Source organism: Hipposideros armiger, unplaced genomic scaffold, assembly GCF_001890085.2.
Source record: "Hipposideros armiger isolate ML-2016 unplaced genomic scaffold, ASM189008v1 scaffold_473, whole genome shotgun sequence".
In the NCBI taxonomy this organism is placed as follows: Eukaryota; Metazoa; Chordata; class Mammalia; order Chiroptera; family Hipposideridae; genus Hipposideros; species Hipposideros armiger.
Genome location: NW_017731823.1, coordinates 886,167 through 907,921, shown reverse-complemented (window position 1 = coordinate 907,921; position 21,755 = coordinate 886,167). Strand labels below are relative to the sequence as shown.

The following is a 21,755-nucleotide window of genomic DNA, read 5'->3' as shown; positions in this document are numbered from 1 at the left end:
GTGCACTCTGCGATATACAAGGTATCCTTCAGCAAGAGCAAATTTTTTTTTAAATTTAGGAAAAGTGAAAAGTGTTTTAATAGGATATTAAAGAAAATTTCAGCAACTCAGTTAACTAGTCTAAACAGTAAAAAAAAAAAATAGTCTCAGTGCTCTGGGTGGCTTCTTGTTCTGCTGCTCTTCCTTTTCTTTGTCCCCTTTTCTTTTGTTCTCTTCTTACTCCTCAACGACTATTTATCAAGTGCTACTTAATATATATATATTATATATATAATATATATATATTAATATATATATATGCTTCTTAATAAATATATATATATATATATTTAATTTTTTAATTCAGGTGAAATTATCATAATATAAAATTAACTGTTTTAAGGTGAATAGTTTAGTGACATTGTACATTCACAATGTTGTGCAACCACCACCTCGACCTGGTTCTAAAATCTTTTTGTCACTCCAAGAGGAAACTCCCTGCCCATTAAGCAGTTACTCCCCATTCTCCCCATGTTTCAGTCACTGGCAACCACCTGTCTATATTCTGTCGCTGTGGACTTAGCTGTTCTGAAAATTTCATATAAATGGAGTCATGCACTATGTTACCTTTTGTGTCTGGCTTCTTTTGCTTAGCATGTTTTTGAGGTTTCCACATTATAGCATGTATCATGACTTCATTCTTGTTTATGGCTATTAAATAAAATTCTATTTTTTGTATGTGTGTATATACACGTATCACAGTTTGTTTATCCATTTGTTGTTGGACTTTAAAAAAAAACATTGATGGACATTTGGGTTGTTTCTGCCTTTTGGCTATGAATATGTGTGTATGTGTATTTGAGTACCTGTTTTTAGTTCTTTTGGGTATATATCTGGGGGTGGTGTTGCCGGGTTATATGGTCATTCTGTGTTTAGCTTTTTAAAGAGCCACTAAACTGTTTTCCACAGCAGTTGAACCATTTTATGTTCATACCAGCAATGTATGAGTGTTCCTGTTTTTCTTTTTTTTTTTTTTTTAACTTTTACAATTTTTCAATTATAGTTGACATTCAATATTATATTAGTTTCAGGTGTACAATGTAGTGGTTAGACATTTATACATGGATATTTCAGTTTTCCCACATCCTTGTAAATACTTGTTATTAATGTCAGTCCTTCTTAATGAACAGCTAAGAGGGATTTCTTATTTGTATCAACTTTATCAACACACATATTTTGGCCTCTTTTGTTTGAAGATAGCCACATTTATACAATCTGACTTACCTGAATTCTGCTTTTAGGGTCCTTATTCCTTAGCTAGACTAGAGTTGATTATGCTATGAGACTTGCTTTTTTAAAGGTTAGACTATGAACCAAAAGAGTGAAAAGATTTACCCCAAGATAATGGGGTAATCTTAGACTAAGTTCTCTAAACTTGAGCCCAGATATGATAATATTGTGCCATATTTCTTCTTTTGAATGGGAGTATGTATAATTTTGAGATATAAAAACATAGTTGTCAGCAACAGTAGCGACACTCAAATCCTATGCTTTTGAACAAGATATTTCAGGGAGATTAGCTCTTTAGAGCAGTGGTCTTCCAACTTTTTTTTGATGACCCTTTCTGCATTTATATTTATTTATGAATTACTCACATGTTGTGCTGCCATTAGCCAGCATCTCAAATTGCATCACACAGTTAAAACTAGGTTTATTATTAATGATAATGGATGTAAATTCATTTAAAATAGTATTCATGATAATTGTTTTGCAATTTCCAGAGAGACTTAATTAGATCTTGATTATTTTTAACCTTTGTATTCTGATGTTTATCTTATACTAGGAGCAAAAAATGTCAGATTTGCCATTTTCTTCTTATTTCCTTGTACTTGTGTTATTAGTGTTATCTTTATGGTTCCTTTACAGAAATCTCTTTTAGCCACTTGTTCATATTTTAGGTTATTTTAAAATACATTAAAAAACCACTTAACTAGGTATACATTAACTGCATTATGTTGTATGCAAAACAATGAACTAAGAATATAATTTTTAGTTTGTAAATATTAGAACTTAATTTTTTTTAGATAAAAATAAATATAAGTAAAAATTCTGATATTTTATTTTTGAGTCCCTAAGTACTATCTTGCACATTGACTTTTGGAGACTGTTACTTTTGAGTGAACCATCTTTTTCCTTAACTGAATATAAAAATAAGTATTCACTGAATATTTGCCTGTCAGAAAATGACAGTTACATGTAAATACTTTGCATTGGAACTGTGGAAACCTTTTTGATATATGTCAGATTCCATACTGATGCTTAATTCTTACTTTTTGAAATTCTTTAAATACATTAATGTAGACTTCAAACCACTGTTAATGAAAGAGCTTTAAAATGTGTGTTTTCAGATTCTTAAAATTTTGTTTATTTTTTTTCAGAAAGAGCTGTCTGGTCACAAAAATATTGTGGGTTATTTGGACTGTGCCGTTAATTCAGTTAGTGATAATGTATGGGAGGTGCTTATTTTAATGGAATATTGTCGAGGTAAGTGTTTTTCTGCATTTGTTTTATACTAAAAAAAGGCCTTAAAATGGGTTACTAGGTGTCTTGATTTCTCCCAGGGCAGCTGTCACCTTATTCTAGGCACTTATTGCAATCTTAGCTTTAATTATCTGTCTAATTAAGGAATACTGTCAAAAATATTTAAAACCTAGTCATGGTTGCTACAGTAATGATATGAGCAAGTAAATGGACAAAGAAAAATCCTGTTGGGTTTAAAACAGGAAATCTAAGCAAGAAAAGAGCAGATACACTTCATGCTCCTTATACATTACTTTTATAATCCAAACAAACAGAGCATAATGTATCAATATTAGTGTTATAAGATTTTTTTCCAGCACGCTACCATGTTATCTTTCAACATATTAAATGTAATTAATTTAGAGGATATATTTTGAACTATAATTTTTATAAACTTGTATCATTTGGTATTTTGGGGTGCTTTTGTGAATATCAGAAAATAGAAAAACCACATTTTATTTGGACCTAATGTATCATTTTTAGATAAATAATTACTTGTATACTATGCCATAATAATAATAATAATAATAATAATAATAATAACTTTTAAAAACTCCCTGAAATTTTTTTTTTTTACTTTCATGTATGAAGGGAGCAATTAATCCATTTCCTGCAAACTTGCTCTGTTTTTTAATTTTTATTTTTTTAAATCAGACTATATCTGGCAATTAGGTTCCAGAAAGTCCTGGTTTATATTTAGAGTCTCTTAAGACAGTTATGATTGTTAATTATACCAGGAACTCTTGTCATTTCCTGAAGGTTGGAGGATAAGGATGATGATAGTGGTGATGGAGAAAATATGGTCTCATTTACTCCAGTATTGTAAGGTGGAAGGGACAGAGGAAAATGAAGCGAATTAATATATTATCTACTGTGATATATTTGTAACTTATTTCCATATATAATATAAAAAGTTAGATGTTTTCATGATCGTTTTAATTATATATCATCTTTTCTACTGTAAAGCATTGTGATGAACTCTTTAAGGAGAAGATACTGATTTTCTGTACCTCAGTTTCCTGAATTCTAGCATTTATGGTGCTGATTCTTAGCTGGATTATAGTTGATTAATGGCTACTTGTAACTTTTTAACGATAATTGAATTGGACATAATTATAACCCTGGGTGAATTTAATTAATGGTCATCCAGAAGACATTTTAAAAGGGGAACCAAATGAATTTCCAATTTTAGGGGACAAATTGTTTGTTTGAGAAAGGCATTCTTTTGCTTTTTAAAAATTAAATTTTTTAATCTGGTTTGAATCAGCAAGCTTTGTTTACATGAAATTTTTATTTTTATCAAAGCTATTCATACATATATTTTAAAAAGTTCAATAGTAGATCTGTTAAGCTATACTAAGTCAATATCCTTCTGTGCTATTCTCTCTCTGGAGGCATTTATTTTAAAATTCTTGAGATGTTTTTCTTCTCATATTTACTTCCATATTTCTCTACTGCATTATGTAGAGGAGAACCTGTAGTTTCAGTGAGATTCTTCCAGTATGAAAGAGAAGGAACTTAGAAAATCAGGGGAAGTATGTGATTCTGAGCTCTTGAAAGTTCGCTAGTGCTGATTTTCAGTTTTTCTGTTTTAGGTTGTATCTCCAAGAAAAAAATGAGGATTTTACTGTTAGTGTTGGGGATTTCCCTGTCAATGTAGTATAGTCTCAGTTTTAGATTAAATTAATAATCAATGTATAAATTAATGTGTTTGCCATTAAATTGTGGCATGTAATTGTCTATAATTGCATTTTCTTTTTTATACTTTTCATTTTTCCTGGAATTAATAATTATCCCAATTTTAATTTGCCTAATTTCCTTCATACATATTAGTATTTTAGCCTCACATCCCCAATGGAAGCATGAATCTTTATTCAGTATGTTTAAACATTTTAATATTTGTGTCAGTTTCATCTTTTCCGTCCTTAGAAATATCCTTTCGGGAGACTTTAGTTCAGCTTATTTTGAACAACATTTTGCTGCTGTTCTGGGAATTCCCTTTGCCTCCCTCCTGTCAGACTCCCCAATGCGCAGGCCTTCCACTTGCCTTTGAGAGCGTAGTTTTCAGTAGGTTTCTGATAAGGGATTTATGGAAGGAAATGTTTCTGAAACCTTGCATATATAGAAATATTTTGTTTGTTAATTTGGCTGGATAAAGGATTGTAGATTAGATATAATTTTTATCTACAATTTTGATGGCATTATTTCATTTTTTTCCTTGTGTTAACTGTGGAGAAGTTGGATGCATTGTGGTTCCTCAGTTTTTTTATGTGAACTGTTTTTTCCATGGACATTTTTTGACACTTTTCTCTTTCATTTCCTCTGTTTTTTTGGACCTCTCATTTTTAGGATATTAGTATTCTTAAATTGATCAGTTCTCTGATTTTCTTTCTTTTTTATTTTACTTGTGTTGGGAACATTTCTTCAATGCACCTGTCAGCTCCTCTATAAATTTTGTGTTTCTGCCATGTTATTTTTAATTTCCAAGAACTCTTTCTTGTTTTCTTAATGTTGTTCTTTGTTAAAAATATACCTTGCTCTTGTTTTAGGTGCAGATATTTTGTCTGCAGATATTAATTACAGTTTTTAAACAGATTTTTCTTCTATTCCTTGTGTTTTTGTTTTTTTCTGAATTTCTTTTCTATTTGTTGTTATGCCTCCTCTATCATGTTAGAAGTTTTCTTTAAGTGCTTCACCAAATAAGCTTACTGTATTTATTACAGATCAGAATGTATCCTCTGAGAGGGCAGTTATATCTTAAGAAAAGGAATCCAGAGGGTCTGAATAGAGCATGCTCAGTTCCTTTTCTCAGATGAATCAATAAGTTTCTTTTACTCCAATGGGGGACACGTGAGTTGGAGGGGTAAAAAAAGGGCCAATACATGCTCTCCCCTTACTTCCTATATAAAAGCTAATTGTGTTGCTAAAATTGTTTAAGAATGAAGGTACTTTAGTGAAGGAATCAGTGTATTATAGCTCAGGTACACTGGTTTTGATTATGTAGAGATAAAGCTGTGTAGCAAGTAGAAGAATGTGTTAAATAACTGATATGCCCTCCCACCCCCCAATGGCTTCAGGTATCAAGTGCTTACAATCCTTTTTTGTCAAATGTTAGATCTCCGCAGGGTCATGGTGTGGTGCTGCTTAATTTGCTAATGTTCTGATGTATATAGGTTAAAGAGAGAGATTGTGTGCTTTAGGTACCAAATTTTCAGAAATCAGAGTTGGCATTTTGAGTATACTTCTATTATTTTATGAAAAGCACTTTTATTTCTAGGAAGTGTTCCGTAGGAATCCCCATGGATAATATATCTGTTAACTTTTGCTTAATAACAAAACATTCCAAAACTCAATAACGTAAAACAACAGTTATTTATACTATATTGCTTGTGTATCAGTGGGCCAGCTGTTCTAGACTGAGCTTGGTGGGGTGACACTACTCCGTTTGCCTTGGCTTGCTCACATGCCAGTGGGTTTGCTGGGACTTGTTTCACATATTCCTTGTCATCTTCCTGGCACTAGGAAGCTATCCTGGGGGTGTTTTTCTCATGGAGATGGTAGAAACACAAGAGGGCAAGTGGAGGATGTGAAGGCTCTTAAGGCCTAGGCTTGGGACTGGCACACTGCCACTTCTGCCTTGTTCTGTTGTATAATCAGAGATACGAAGATTGCTGGACAACTACCTTAAGAGGTCAGGAAAATGTTGACTTTTTTATTTTAGTGGTGAAATTGGACGTAGTATAAAAGCTTTTGTTGAGGAGATAATGCTTATTTGAAAAATATGGAAAGATTTGAGAGCTATCTATCTGTATCTTGCTTTAAAAGACCTTCAGTATGCAAGTGCTTGATTTTTAAATCTTATTTTTCATTAGCATAATCTTATAATTTTCAGAAGAGTTTGATTTTGAATAATGAATTCTTATTTATGTCTACATTTGAAATGCAGCTCAAATACAGCTTTTAGCTTTTTTTTGGGGGGTGGGGGGAGTTGGATTTTGTGATTCAAGGTTTCTAGCAAAGATCTCTGAATGAAAAAAGGAGGACTAACATTTGTTTAAAATTCATTCTACTCATTCCAACATTGAACATTTAGAAGAGGTGGGATGAGTTCAAGGTTTTGATTTCTTTAGTTGTGAAATGGTGTTTCAAGAATGTGAATGAACACCGCAAGAAAACATTTTTCACCCTGTTTAATTTTTGGCTAAAATGAGTCAGGGTGTCTGACAAGAGGATGAAGGAAACTGCTGTCTTGTCAGGTGCCTCACTCTTAGGAGACACCCTGAACAAATTACAACCAAATAGACCTGAGTTTTCTGAAAGCTAGAGATTGGTAGGTAAAAGTTAGCGTTGCTTCTGCTTTAACATTCTAAGGAAAAAGCATCTATTTCAGAAAATAACATGAGAATGCTGTTTAGACAGTAATGATAAAAGGATCAGGTGTGTATGCACCTTCTTACAGATTACAAAGTAGCAAACGTTTATTTATCCAACCTAGTTAAAGGAAAGTTTCAAGTTAACATAAGCCTACCTTTTTAAATTCCCAAACTTGATTTTTATCAGAATGCTTTCTGAATGAACCACATATTTACTTGTGTTCTTAAAATATGATGATAGTTAACTTCATAATAATTAAGAATTGTCATTATTAGACTGTCAATTATTGTGTATTGTAATATAATCCTCTCAGGGCTCATGTGTGGCTATTACATGATTTTAGTAAGTTACTCTGCCTGTTGTCTCTTACCTGCTGTAGAGCAGTAAGCCTCCTAACCCAGCTCTCATTTCTGCTTTTGTAATTCCCTAATCCCGCAATCCAGGCAATCCTTTAAAATGTCAGATCAGGAGGATTCCTAGTTCTTTAGTTAAGATCTAAAGTATTGCTGTGTGCTGTCTGCCTTGTCAGTCTCGTCTTGTCTTACTCTCTTCTCTGCTTCCTAGACCATATCCACTCTGGCTTTCCTTAAGTTATTCAAAGTCATTAAGCTCTTCCCCAAACCAGAGGCCTTTGGACATGCCACTCACTATGGCTGGCGTGCTCTTGTCCCAGATCTCCGCCTGGTCAATTCTTGCCTCTCCTTCATTCTCAACATAAATCTCACTTTCTTAAACCTACCTTATCTGATAGCCTCTCCTCCCCATCCTCCTTCAACAATTTAAATTCATGTTTCTCTCATATTAGTGTACATAACTATGATGCGCATTTATTTGTGTGATTTTTTAGTGTTCATCTCTGCTTTTAGACTACAAATTGCATGATAATAGAAACTTTATTTTTGTTTACCATTGTTTACTTAAAAACTAGTACAGTGTGGAATACCTTTTTTCAAATCTGTGATGCTGTCAATTATAAGGTACACTCTAATTTTAGAGATGTTAAAATGTTAAAAAATGGCAATAGTATTAGGACATCATCTATCTTAAGATGTTCTCATCTTAGTGATGTGAAATGTGAAAAAAATGTATTTCATTGAATAAAAACATTATGGTATACTAAGCCTCCTTATATGAGAATTATGAAAAAAAACAATTCCCAATTCCCTAGTACCTGAGACCATAAAGGCATTTCTAAATTTTTTTGTGATAGGCTGCATTTATTAGAAATATGTCTCTCAAAATTAGTTCTTTGGTTAGCTGGGCAGGTAGTGAATCAGATGAACAAGAAGCTGCAGACAGGTTTTACGGAACCAGAAGTGTTACGGATATTCTGTGATACCTGTGAAGCTGTTGCAAGGTTGCATCAGTGTAAGACTCCAATAATTCACCGGGATCTGAAGGTATGAGCTTTAGAATACTTACGGATTAATACATTTTAAGCTTTCAAGTTAAAATGTTCTTGGACTAGTTTCATTTAAACCAGTTTTTATTACCAGCACTGAGATTGGTCTCTGTCCTCTTACCTTTCCTGGGGCCATCAAAAGACTGACTGTAGAATTTGATGGTGATAGTATTCAAAGTCACTTGATCTTACCTATTTGTGGGCTGTGGGCTCTTATATACGGTACCCACTTGTTACATTGGAAAAAGTCCCCAAAGGGGATTGAACATTCCTAGCATCATACTGCTAGAGATATCAGTACACATATCTTGTAGAACTACAGGTGTCTTCTTTGATACCGACAAACACTAAAAATACAAAAATTCCTCTTCCTGAAATTCTTTATGCCCAGATATTCCATGGCTAACCTTTACCTCTTTCAAGTTTGCTCAGATTTACCTTTTCAAATGAGTTCTATGTTACATAACCTTACTTATAATTACAACCTAACATTCCCGTTCTCCACCGCCTCTACCTTTTATTATCACATGTCACCTCCTAAGATACTGTATAATTTGCTTATGTATTATGCCTATTATTTATTTTCTGTCCTCTCCCACGAGAATGTAAGCTCCATGTGGGCAGAGATTTTTCTCTTTTGTAATGATTTATCCAAGCATTTAGAATGGTGCCTGGCATGTAGCTGGGTCTTAATAATTAATATTTAACAAATGAATGAATCCCAGTTCTGACTGATTATATAAAATTTATGAAAGGTGATAATAAAACACTTTAAGATACAAGAGAATAGGAGCTGTCATTTAAAATATAGATGTTAACCATGAAAGCATCATCTAGTGAAACCTACAGTAATAGGATATAAGGTAAGCCAGGATTGAAATGCATGACTGCAGACCTCTGTCTCTTAATTTGGATAACCAGTATAGTTTATTTCATTTCTTTTGAATATGCAACTTTTACATTTTCCCTAATAATTTGGCATGACTTTTTTAGATTATTCAAAATTATTAAAGCTCATTAACTTTTTTCATACAGGTGTTTTCAGCTGAGTCTTCTTGATTTAAAACCAGAAAAAATGAACAGCATAATTTGTTATAGGCCATATTTCATATGATTAGTTCTTTTGGCATGCCTAAATTTTTGCAAGCCTACATTTGTTTAAGTAGATTTGTTGTTCAAATCTTTATTGTATGCACATCTTTTAAAAAGTAGACTAAAATGAAATATAGAAGAAAAATTATAATGAAAAAGTAATGTGAGTATTTTGATCAAGTAGAAAGAGAGATTGAATTATCCAAGACTACAAGACTATGATAAAAATAAAAAATATTGAGGAAAAAATGTAATAAAAATAGTACCATTTATCGAGTGCTTACCTTATTCAGTCACCATTCTAAGCACTCTACATGTTTTAATTCATTTAAGTTTTACAGCAATCTCATGTTATAAAACCTATAACATATATAAAATCTATAGATATTCTCTGTCCCATTCTAAAGATATGAAAACTAAGGCACAGAGTGGTTAAGCAAGTTGTCCGAGGGTACACAACTAGTGAGTAGCAAAGTTGGGCTGTAAACCCACATTCTCCTGTTCTAGAAACTGTGCATATAATTTGTTTACTTAAGTTACTACAACTCTGATCTCCAAGTTAAGGCATAAAGTCAAGTCTTTATTTTTCAGTGTAGTATTATAGATAAAAATGGTATTTGGAGTCAATCAGAGGTTAATGCTTTTCGTTATTGCTTATCTGTAGATAAGCTGAAGAGTCAGAAATGGAGAAAAATGGAGTTACAGTATAGGCTCTAATTGCCACCAGTTCTTCTCTTTCATTGAAGCCATTTTTGAGAGGGTTTAGGGTTTTTTGGCCCCTGCAAAAATACCTGGGATGGGAGAAGCACTTCTCTGTTCTTAATAAGAGAAGCAGTAGACATATTAGACTGTATTTTTGGTCTGATTTATTTATCTTTTCTCATAATTTGAGGTTATTTACACACACACACACTATATATATATGTAAAACAAACCCTCAATGTTTATTGTGTAAAATCATGGTTGTAAAAAGGTTATTTTCTGGGGAGTAGAGTCAATGGAATTGTAATAGATATGTATGATATGGGGGGGGCGGTGGATTGGGAAGGGGGGTTGTCACTTTGTGAGGGGGATTGCATTGTTTTGTACACCTGAAACTAATAAAAAAAAATCAGAAAAAAGAAAAAGATAATTTTCATTTTGAAAATACTAATTACTGATTTTCTTTTCTTAAGGTAGAAAATATTTTGTTGAATGATGGTGGAAACTATGTACTTTGTGATTTTGGCAGTGCCACTAATAAGTTTCTAAATCCTCAGAAAGATGGAGTGAATATAGTAGAAGAAGAAATTAAAAAGTAAGTTTCTATCTATATTGCGTTTTGTGTCATGGGAATTTTAGTTAACTTGGGTCTGTTACCAGCTCTGCTAATACAAATTTTAGATATTCCATTCATAGATTTCTTCAAAATATTTCTGTTATAGACATTGACTAATTTATGTCTGATCTAGCTTACTACAAAATACGTTTTACTACGGATACAAGTTTTTCATCTGCTTTGTAAAAAGATTTATCAAGAAAGTTGTTAAATAAGCTGTAGTAATTAGTGGAATTATTAAAGGGAGTTTTAAGTGATTGTTGAGTTCAGTTAAACATCTTTGTTTTTACTAATACTGGGGATTTGTTAGGATAAACTTAAATTATTTGAGAACATTTAAGCTTTTACTTCATATTTACTATTAATGAGATTAACTTCTAGGCATTGAAAACTATGGGGAAAACATGTTACTTTATAATAGTGTATTGGAAAGCTCTCTAGTAGAAAAATAAGTTATATCTGTTTTATGTTTTCTTATTCTTGTACTTTTTATGGTTGCTAGAGTACCTGTAAAGACGTTTTCCTGTTTTGCTTTATAGTTTTAGAAAATAGAACTGTTGGTAAATCATAGATCACCTTAATAAAATGATAGGCTGCAGAAAGATCTGTCAGAATAGGAATTTTAAGTAGTTATAGCTACCTTTTCTAAGTTGCCCTCCACACTTCTTCATAAATTTTCAATTAAGACTATTTAGGAGCTATTATTTGAACTGTGATACATATATTTTAAAATAGCTCAAGTAGAGCTGATATTAGTCTGGCCCATTTGTATAACACTATGGATTGCTAGACACTGTATTTCTATTCAGAAAACTTAGCCTGTGATGATGGTTAGATTTCACAAAAACAAACTCCTTAGTAAATGTATAAATGTCCTGAAGAACTCAAGAACAATAAATTATTGAATTGGATTCTTTGGAATATAATTTTTAAAAGATAGGATTGTGGTATATAATGGCTGCTATAGGATTCTGCTCAGGCATCTCTGACTTACTGGAAGTTTATTTCTTGCTTTTGAGATCTGAAATGTAGTTGAGGTTCAGTAGAATTTTGTATTAGTGATAAACGCCAACTATGAGGGGTTCTTGTGCTCCGTGGCTCAGCTGAGGAGTTAATGGTCTAACCATTTATAAACAGGTATTTATTTAGGGCCTACAATGTAATGGACACTGTTTTTGGAGCTTAGTATAGCAGTGAACAAAAGTCCTGCCCTCGTGCAGTTCGTATTCTGGCCCCTTAGGTTGCTGCTCTGTAGTGATTATCATTCAGCATGGCCCATCAGTCAGGGTAATTGGGAAACGTAGGACGGTAGACTGTTGACCTTTAAGCTACCTCCTATAAAATAAAATGTGTAAATACTCAAAATGAATTTTAAATTATGCAATGATGTAGGAAGTCCTTTCATATTCTGGTCATTTCTGCCATGAAATAGAGCACTACTTCATTAAAATATTCTGTTCATAACGTATTTGGGGTTTTTATATTGGTAAATTTTCACAGTATTTTGTAATTTGAAATAGCTTATGCTGGCAGTCAGTATTAGAAGTGTACTTAATTAGTGTAGTTAGAATTATGGCACCATGATTATTTTTAAAACAACAGTTACAAAAATAAACCTAAAGGAGGTTTACTACCATGTACAAAGGAAATATGTTAGAGCCCATAAAAACAAACTGCTTAATAAACATACAAGTTAATTTTTTGAGATAATGGAAGTTTTACTTTTAAATAGACTAACGTATTTTGACAAGGATATTTTTGTAGCCAAATTATATTATTTCAAATAAGAAATTCAAGGAAAACTATGTTTCTAGTGCTTTAAGATTTTTCTGTTAAAGAAAATTAAGGTGTTTGTCATTGAAGATGTTATTGCACTTGTTAAATAAAAATGTGTATATATGCTTTGTTTAATCCTTGATGTACTTTTAAAATGGGCTTTTAAAAATAGTATTTTTTTTAATGTAATGTTATTGAACTGAGAAGTTTTTTACAGTTTTTTATGTAGAAACAATGTCATAGCTGTTGTTTTTTTCATATCTCCACTCCATTTCACTTATTTACTACCAGGTATACAACTCTGTCATACAGAGCTCCTGAAATGATCAACCTTTATGGAGGGAAACCCATCACCACCAAGGCTGATATCTGGGTAAGACCAAGAAAGGTTGACATTTTCTCTAACCACATTAAAAAAATATGATTTCAGTTTATTATTTTGCCTCTGCCTTCCAAAAGGTGTTTCCTAATAAGTAGAAGAGTAGTGTAGAGTAGAGCTGCTTTTTGAGGAGATGAAAAATATTAGAACATTTTATCTTCTTAATCCTGAGATGGAAAGCTTAGGTATAAAAAAACAAATAAAGAACTTCCATATAATGTAACTTTTTACCACAGTAATTATTAGAGTTTAGATTATATATGAGTATTAACACTTTTTTTATAAAGTGGAATTTTCATTGCTCACTTTATGGAAAAGCTGGATGTAACACTGATAATTTTCTGGGGTACTTTAGGGTCTTTTTAATGGAAATTTACGTAAGTCAAACTTTTCTAATTATAAACATGCCATTGACTAACTTGTATATATTGAAATTCTTTATCATTTAGCATATATATCTGGATTTAATTATTGAGATAGATCATGTTTCAGTATAGTTGAACTTTATGTTAGAATGTCAATACCTCTAAGAACTTATTTCATAAGTAAAATGTTTTGGCTGTATTTAATAGACTAGCAGGAAAGTCTGTTTTAAATGTGAATTCATTTAAATTCAACCAGTATTTAGCTGTATCTACCACTAGTGACCATATTAGGGATGGAGGAAAAAAATCCTTTGGCAATGCTTCTAGAGTTTACAAGAAAAGTCATGTTTATTTTCTTTTTTAAACATAGTGTTTAAAAACGTTTTTTAAATAGAAGGTAGTTGAGCTTATTGTGTGAAACCAAAACCTTGGTTCTCCTCCCTAGTAGGGGTTGGGATACCCAAAGACTCTAAAAGAATATCTTGGCTATCTTTTCATCTGTCTATATAATATATACTTTTCCACCAAACAGTGGTTCTTAAATCTTTTGGTGGTTGAATTTTTTAGTCATATACATAACTGAATCAAACCATGAGTAACTTAGATTTAATTTGGTATTGCTTGTAGACCACCATTTTGTATAACTCAAATTCAGTTTGCTTTTCTCAGCATTAACCTTTGACTCATTAAATAGCTTATAGTATAACATAGAAAGCAAATTCAATATGATCTCAATTGATAAAATCAAGGTATTATAAGTGGTTGTGGAAATCTTTTCTGGCCTAACTTTGTAACTGCTGTTGAAATCCATATCACTAAAAGAGTATTTCAACAGCAGAGGAAACGACAAACGTCATAGCTCAATTACTGTTTTGAAATCATCAAAGGTTGACTAAAAAAAAATTTCTCTAAGCACACGATTGTTACCCAATATCTTAATAAAAAGTAGAGGAGGAACTTTTTTATTATTGTTCATTTTTCATCAGACTTATCACACATCAGTATGTATGCCAAGCAGCACAGTAAGTTGTCAGTGATAACTTTAAAATTTAGACCATTTATAGATTAGTATATGGAGTAGTGTTTCTATAATGGATAACTGGGTATAGCTGTGGGATTATACATAGATACTGAAAGATAGAAAAGAAGCAAGAAAAATAATCAGAATCAGAAAACAGAACCTATGTTTATATGCATGACAGAGATACAGCGTTAATTTCCATGATGTCATTTTTGTGCTTATCTTAGCTCAGGTGAAACAGAAGTAAGTATGCTGCAACGTTTTAGGTGCGAATTCCAGAATATGCAGTAAAATATTTAATTCGTGTTGGTGAGGAATCGTATTTCTGATCTTATTTCAGGATAATACTGATTCAGAGAGTTATGATACTGAGGTTATCACAATGCTGGGGTTAGAGTATTCATTTAGCTTTGTTTTTTGGGATTTTTTTTTTTTTTGCCTGGGAATTTCCATTGTAGGTTATTTTAATCCTAAGATCTAGGATGCTGATTTTATTAAGCATTAGTAAATTCAGTGAGAGATGCTTCATGTTACCTTTTAATGAGGAAAATGGAAGATGATGATCGCCTTCAAAATCAGACCATTTGTTTCCTCTTGTTTTTTGAACAATTCTCATAGTATCAAATGGATAAAGAGGAAAATGCCTTTGGGATGAAAAAATTAGGACCCTTCATTGTGTTCACATATGTGAAGCAGAGTATTTTAGATTTATGTTTGTTTTTTCTTTTAGCTGAGCCATCCTGCCACCTGTTGGCAGCAGGGCGGCAACTCAGGCTGGGCCGGGACTCAAACCACTGTTGCTCAGAGCTCACAATCTTGAGTGAGCTCTTCATCAACTGAGCCACTCAGCCGGCCCTAGATTTATGTTTTTTAAGTATACTGACATTGCTGTCTAAAATTCTTATATGGGAACTCCCACAACGTTTAGTCTAACATGAGACACATTACTAAAAGTTTAATTGACAAGATAAAATGGGCTAAAATGCAGATCTCTTTTGCCTAGACTATTATCTGGGTAGGAGAAAGGTGTAATTTAATGTGGATATTACACCATTAATAGTATTTTTTTAGTGTACTTAAGGGAGCCATATGCTCAGTTTACTGCCTGCATGCTAAAGATATTTTCCTTACAGAACAAAGCATCATAAGGTTTTGGGCTTTTTATACATTTTTTAAATTAAAATTTATTGGGGTGACAATGGTCAACAAAACTACATAGGTTTCAAGTGTACAATTCTATAATACATCATCTATATATTGCATTATGTGTTCACCACCCAGAGTCAGTTCTCCTTCCATCACCATATATTTGATCTCCTTTACCCTCTACTACCATCCCTCTCCCCGCTTACCCTCTGGTAAGCATCAAAAGTTTTTTTAAGCCACATTGAACTGGTTATTTATATTCAGAATCTTTACAATTTTTTTAGTCATATAATAAATAACCCAGTGATATCTTTGAAAGAATATATTGAAATTTCTACAGCCTTTACATTTTTTTCATTGGAAGACTGTTATAATATTGAAAATAACAAATTATTGAACTCACGCAACTGTTTCTGTATATTGTGATCTTACAGCTTTTATAAAACTTAGTGTATTTGTTAGTTGCATTTGCTAAGTTGATATGTGGAGAAAATGCAATAAAGGAAAGCCAATTTGCTAATTTTTAGATAGTAAGGCCACATTTCAGCATTGTTGATATAATTGTGTACTATTGGATAATTTTATACAATCTGTTTAGAAATAGAAACGCCCCTTATAATATTAAAGCTTGTGGGTGACATTTCTTGTGACAACATAATGATTTCTTGAGCTAAAAATCACATTTTATTGCAGCTTCTCAGGTTTGAGCTGTTAGTAGTTTAGCTAGAAAATTGTGTTTTAGGGTCTTCTGTCTTCATTGTCAGTCTGCAAGTAGATTTATTAGTGCTATGATGTCTATTAAGCTATACAAGTGAAGCAGACAGAGCCTTTCCTTTTTGAGTTTTAATGTAATTACCCAGGTAACAAACATTAGTATAATAGACAACAAAATCATAGGATTTTATAATACACAGGAATAGAGAACTATTTTTATTGTATGAAATAGTGACGCATGCTTTGTGAATAACTAGTACAAATGTATTAATGGTTGTCTCATCAGTTTAACTGTGCTGGCTAAGTCACATTTGGAATCCCAGGATTTTAAACCATGTTTTAGAGTGAATTTTTAAAAATTGCTGCTAGAAGGAGCCTTGTGCTTGCTTACTTTGTTGGTTATGTGCTAGTTATATACTAAATATATATTTTTCTTGTAGAAGAAATAAAGTATAATTTTTTCCCCAAAAGGGACCAACCACTTCTAATTTTAGTTATTCATGATTTAGAGTTATATGATGGCATTAATTCAGGCAACTTGCTACAAATATGATAGAAAAACATGGAAGTGATACAGTTAAATGTCTTCTCAAAAAATAAGCACATTAATTTGTTGAAGCAGTCATTTGTAGAAAGGTTGATTCAGTATAGAAACATTAGACTTTTTTTTTAAATAGAGTATTTAGTTTTTGGTTTACTGCTATTTTTATGTCTTGTGGTTGATTACTTGAGCTCTGATGATATTCATGCTTCTTTTACAGGCACTTGGATGTTTACTGTATAAGCTTTGTTTCTTCACTCTTCCTTTTGGTGAGAGCCAGGTTGCTATCTGTGATGGCAACTTCACCATCCCAGACAACTCTCGTTATTCCCATAACATACATTGCTTAATAAGTAAGTACTTGGAAAATTTATGAGAAAGTGGTTGGATACTTTACTTAGAGCCTACTATTTATGAGTATATCCTTTTATCTAAATCCAGTCTTTTAATTTTATTTATTATAAATTTATGAAGCTATAATAAAGAAAAACATTAAAAAAAGATGTTTGTAGACTTTTATAGGAATGAAAGCAGCCTAATTTCTGACTAGTACATGGATATTTTTAAGCCCCTAGATAAGCTTTTGTAGAACACAGAGATTATGTAATTAAGGAAACAGGAATTTCTGGAAAAACTTACAGCATAACATTTAATTATTCAGCCTTTGATCTTTTGAAATCCAAATGTCCAGATCTGTTGCTTCTTTGGGTTAAAGTTTTGCTAATCTTAGATTGTAGCTTATTTGACCACTCTTTTTAATATCAATTTTTTATTGACTATAAAATGGTTATCGGAAAGCAACCTAAGTGTAGTATCAAATGGGTAAGCCTGTGGGCCTTTGATTCCAAAAGAATACCTCACTCTTCCATCCAACCTTCTCGTAAGATTTTTTTCTTCCTTTTGATACTATAATTTAATTTTTTATAATATATGTACATGGTAAAATTTCTGGATAAGATGATTTGAGGGAGGGGACAGACCATCAGATACTAAAATATATTAAGAAGATGCAGTATTTAAACGGCACCTCTAAGCACTGTTTTAATTAAAGTGTTTCTAGAATTTCTTTTCCATTTTCTGCATTTTAAATATTCACCTCAGTGGAGAAAAATAGGAGGAAATACAAATATTTATTAGCAATTTGTAGACAATAAAAATCAGGCTGGATCTCTACCTTAAACTTTATGCTAAAATTTTTGATAAGTCAGACTTAAATGTAAGAATAAAAACAAATGTACTTGAAAATAGGTGTGAACTTAATTATAACACTGGAATGGATAAGGTAAAGCTAGGCATTAAATCTCAGGAATTAGAAAAAAAGAGATCAATCCATTAACATGTAAATTTAAACCATTCGAAGTCCTCCCAAACTCATGAACCCCAGCATAAAATCAAAATGATCAATTGGGAAAAAAAAATTTTGTTACACATTTGACAAATGGCTAGCTCTTGTAATTTATGAGGCTCATGTAAATCCAAAAGAAAAGGGAAGCACTCCAAAAGAAAAAAGGTAAAAAAACAAAAAACAAAAACGGAGCATAAAAGGATGCCTAGCCTCACTGCAAAATTGCCTGTTAAAGCATAATCTTTTTATTTCTATAACGTGGTTTTATTCACACTGTTAGAAATGGGAGAATTATGTCAGTGGAACGCAAAAATTTCATTGCTTCATGTAGGATGTTTGCTTCATACGGGATATTTTTAGGCAAGGGGAACCAGAGTAATGGGGTGGAGGAAGTGGTCTTATAATTTACAGGGGAAAGGAAATAGCCTAAGGTTGGCTCCTGAACTTGGTGTGTGTGAACACTTTTAGCTCTAATTGGAGAACAGTAAGTATGAGTGCTTGTACCTGGGGTTTTCTTCCCACAGAGATTTACCTTTCAGTTTTGTGTGGCTCTGTACTAATGGTGGCCCCCTGAATAGCAGCTCCTCTGGTCCAGAGTTCTACTTTTATCTTTCTTAATTGAGCACCCCCCAGGCTTGTTTTGATGTGTTTTTATATCCTTGTGGCAGCCTCCAGCCAAGTTAAGCTACCTGCCTGGGCAGTCCAAGTTACCTTCCAGGTACCAATTAATGTTTTTGTCAGTGCTCTGGTGACAGATTTGTATAGTTTTTCAATGGTCTGTCCCAAATCTAGTTTTCCCATTAGCCTTGTTATTTTTAGCCTGCCATTTTGTAGAATGTGAATTTTTACAAAGAGCAAACATACCCTTAGAGTATATTTATTTGAGTAAGTATTAGACCCCTAACCCACTCAATTTTATCCAGTTGCTTTCCTCCTTCATTGTCCAAAAATTAGGGCATCAAAAGCATGAAAGAACTGATTAATTGGAATGCTCAAATAATAGATGGAGGAATTTACTTTGGATGTTTCATGTTCTGGCTAATTGAAGTTTAACCTTTTATTGAAGCCCTTGTTGTGAGTCATTGTAACTGTGACACTGTTTCATTGCTAAGAATAGAGTTTTAATCACAGTTGAACTGAGGATTTTGTTGGGGATCTTGCAATGTCCTAGAAACTCTGAATATTCTCATTGGATAATGAGATACTATATGATATACTGGACAATATATACTCTGATTCATGATTTAATTTGCTTAAAATAAGATCTTATTTTCTTACATTAGGTTTTTACCCTTCTCTCTCTCCCTGTGTGTGTGTGTGTGTGTGTGTGTGTATGTGTGTGTTCATGTGTGTAAATGGCAAGGTTGAGAAGCTGAACACCTGTTGATAATTTTAGCATCTAATTGGGCTCTAGTTAATTGATGCTTTATTGTGCAACATACACTTCCTTTATTTGTCAGTAAATGTACAGATTTTAGTTTCCTCAATATTAGTATAAATTTGATCATGTATTAACGTTTTTGAACTTATTTCAGAGCTAGGCAAAAATTAAAACAAATAACTTACTAAAATAAAAGTATTGAAGTAAATGTTGGTATTTTATCTCCTGTCAAAGGGTGTTTGTGGACTTAACTTTTTAAATATTGTCTTCAGTAGTAAAAGCTTAACAAAGAGATTTTTTTTAAGCTACAACATAATTATCTACAATGTGTAATGTTTTTTAAAAAACATTTAGATTGTTTACAATTCTATTATTTACATTTTTCACATGTGACCTTGCCTGTTTCTCATCCTACTATTTAGGGTTTCTCTGTCTGCTTTTATAATATGTAATTAGTGATTTACATTTCTTTGAAATAAATCCTGTATTCAGAAGACCAGGAATTGCTTAACTGTGCTCATAGTTTTTGAAAGTGAAACTTTTTATTGCCATTTGTCTATCTGTGCAGTGTAGTTGATCCCACATATAAGATAAAGTATTAAAAAGACACATATCTTTTTAGTTTTCATACTTTTACTAATCCTAGTTGTATTTATTTTATATGGTTAGGATATTTGAAAATGAAATAGCTATGCCTAATCTTTGTTAAACTGTATGGCTTGTGGTTACTTCAATATTAAATATACTTTTGATTATCGCTATTTGGTCAACAGTATTATTATTACCTACTGTCCATAAAAACCTCTGTTTAACTATTTTCATTATACTTTTTTATGGACATTTTTTTCTTAAAAGCAACTGAGTAAATTATTTAGAATTTTTCTTGTTAGCTCCTGTTAACTTTTCCAATAAGACAGTAATAGAGATGGATTGGGGGGTGAGGAAAGAAGCACTTTCCATTTATGAATCTAAGAGTTGCAAAGGATTTAGAGAAGATTTAGAGGAGAATAAGAAGCAAAACTAACAGGATTGCCGAATGAATAGCTATGAGTGACAGCAGGCTGGTTGCCTCACCTTTGTTTTAGCTCCTGTTAAGGTTGTTAAAGAAGTGCCTGGTGGAAATTAAGAACAGGGTCTCTGGAGCCAAAGGGACTGGGCTTGCATCTGCTCTGTCACTTCTTTGGCATGAAATATTGGGCATCTCCATTTATTTCCATCTCATTTCCAAAATGAGCATATTAAAAGTACCTACCTCTTAAGGTTATTGTGAAAATTGAATTATGAAAAGTACTTCTTAGCATATGTAAGTACTCAGTAAGAGATGGCCTTTAATATTATCCATGATAACTACCACTACCACTAGTACTGATACCTATTATAATTCTTCCTGAGCTAACCTGATTTCTGGTTTTCTGGATAAGGATCAGGGTATCTGCTGTCAGATAACTCATTCAGATATACTTGCCCTGCAGAAATTTCTTTGGATACTTTGAAGCAGAACTTGGTTTTGCAGGTTAATGGTGCATCTACCAAAGGCTTACCATAAGTTATCATATATTCCAGAATATACAGTTAACTGTAACTATTTTTCTCACCCCTTACTTTGTGCAGTGATATAGTGAATCGTAATGAACCGAAGGGAAAGCTTTATTTTTTCTAGTTTTTGCGTCTGCTCACTTATTGTTGCTTTATGGTTCTAGCTCTTACTCTTAGCAGCTATCAGGTTTAAACTTATTATTTTTTAAGTTGAAATGTAATTGACAAATAATATTATATTAATTCCAGGTAAATAACAAATGACTTGATATATGTGTATATTGTGAGATGATCACCACAATAAGTCTAACATCCTTTACCTCATATAGTTACACATTTTGTTCCTTATGAGGAGACCTTTTGAGATCAACTCTTAGCAATTTTCAAATATACAATACCATATTAACTATAGTCACCAAACTATACATTACATCCCCAGGCCTTATTTATTTTATAATTTATTTTATATTTATTTTATAATTTATATGTATATATATATAAAAAAATATATATATAATTTATATTTATAAATTTTATAAGTTTGTTCCTTCACCCATATCACCCACCCCAACCCCCACCTCTGGCAATCACTAATCTGTTCTCTGTATCTATGAGTTGTTGTATTTTTAAGATCCCACATATAAGTTATTTGTTTTTCCTCTGTCTGACTTCTTTCATTTAGCATAATGCCCTCAGGTCCATCCATGTTACTTAAATGGCAAGATTCCCTTCCTTTTTCTGGCTAAATGATATTCTCTCCGTGTGTGTGTGTGTGTGTGTGTGTGTGTGTGTGTGTGTGTGTGTGT

At 32.4% G+C, this 21,755-nt stretch overlaps 1 protein-coding gene across 2 annotated transcripts in view; it reads left to right on the top strand.

Moving 5' to 3' along the window:
• BMP2K (BMP2 inducible kinase) overlaps positions 1-21,755 on the top strand; it is a 111,665-nt gene that overhangs the window by 44,329 nt on the left and 45,581 nt on the right. For both annotated transcript variants that reach the window (XM_019666535.1, XM_019666534.1), the window contains exons 3-7: positions 2,418-2,523; positions 8,191-8,333; positions 10,603-10,724; positions 12,813-12,894; positions 16,908-17,040. In XM_019666535.1, coding sequence (XP_019522080.1) covers positions 2,418-2,523; positions 8,191-8,333; positions 10,603-10,724; positions 12,813-12,894; positions 16,908-17,040 — 586 coding nt within the window. The remainder of the gene's footprint in view (positions 1-2,417; positions 2,524-8,190; positions 8,334-10,602; positions 10,725-12,812; positions 12,895-16,907; positions 17,041-21,755) is intronic.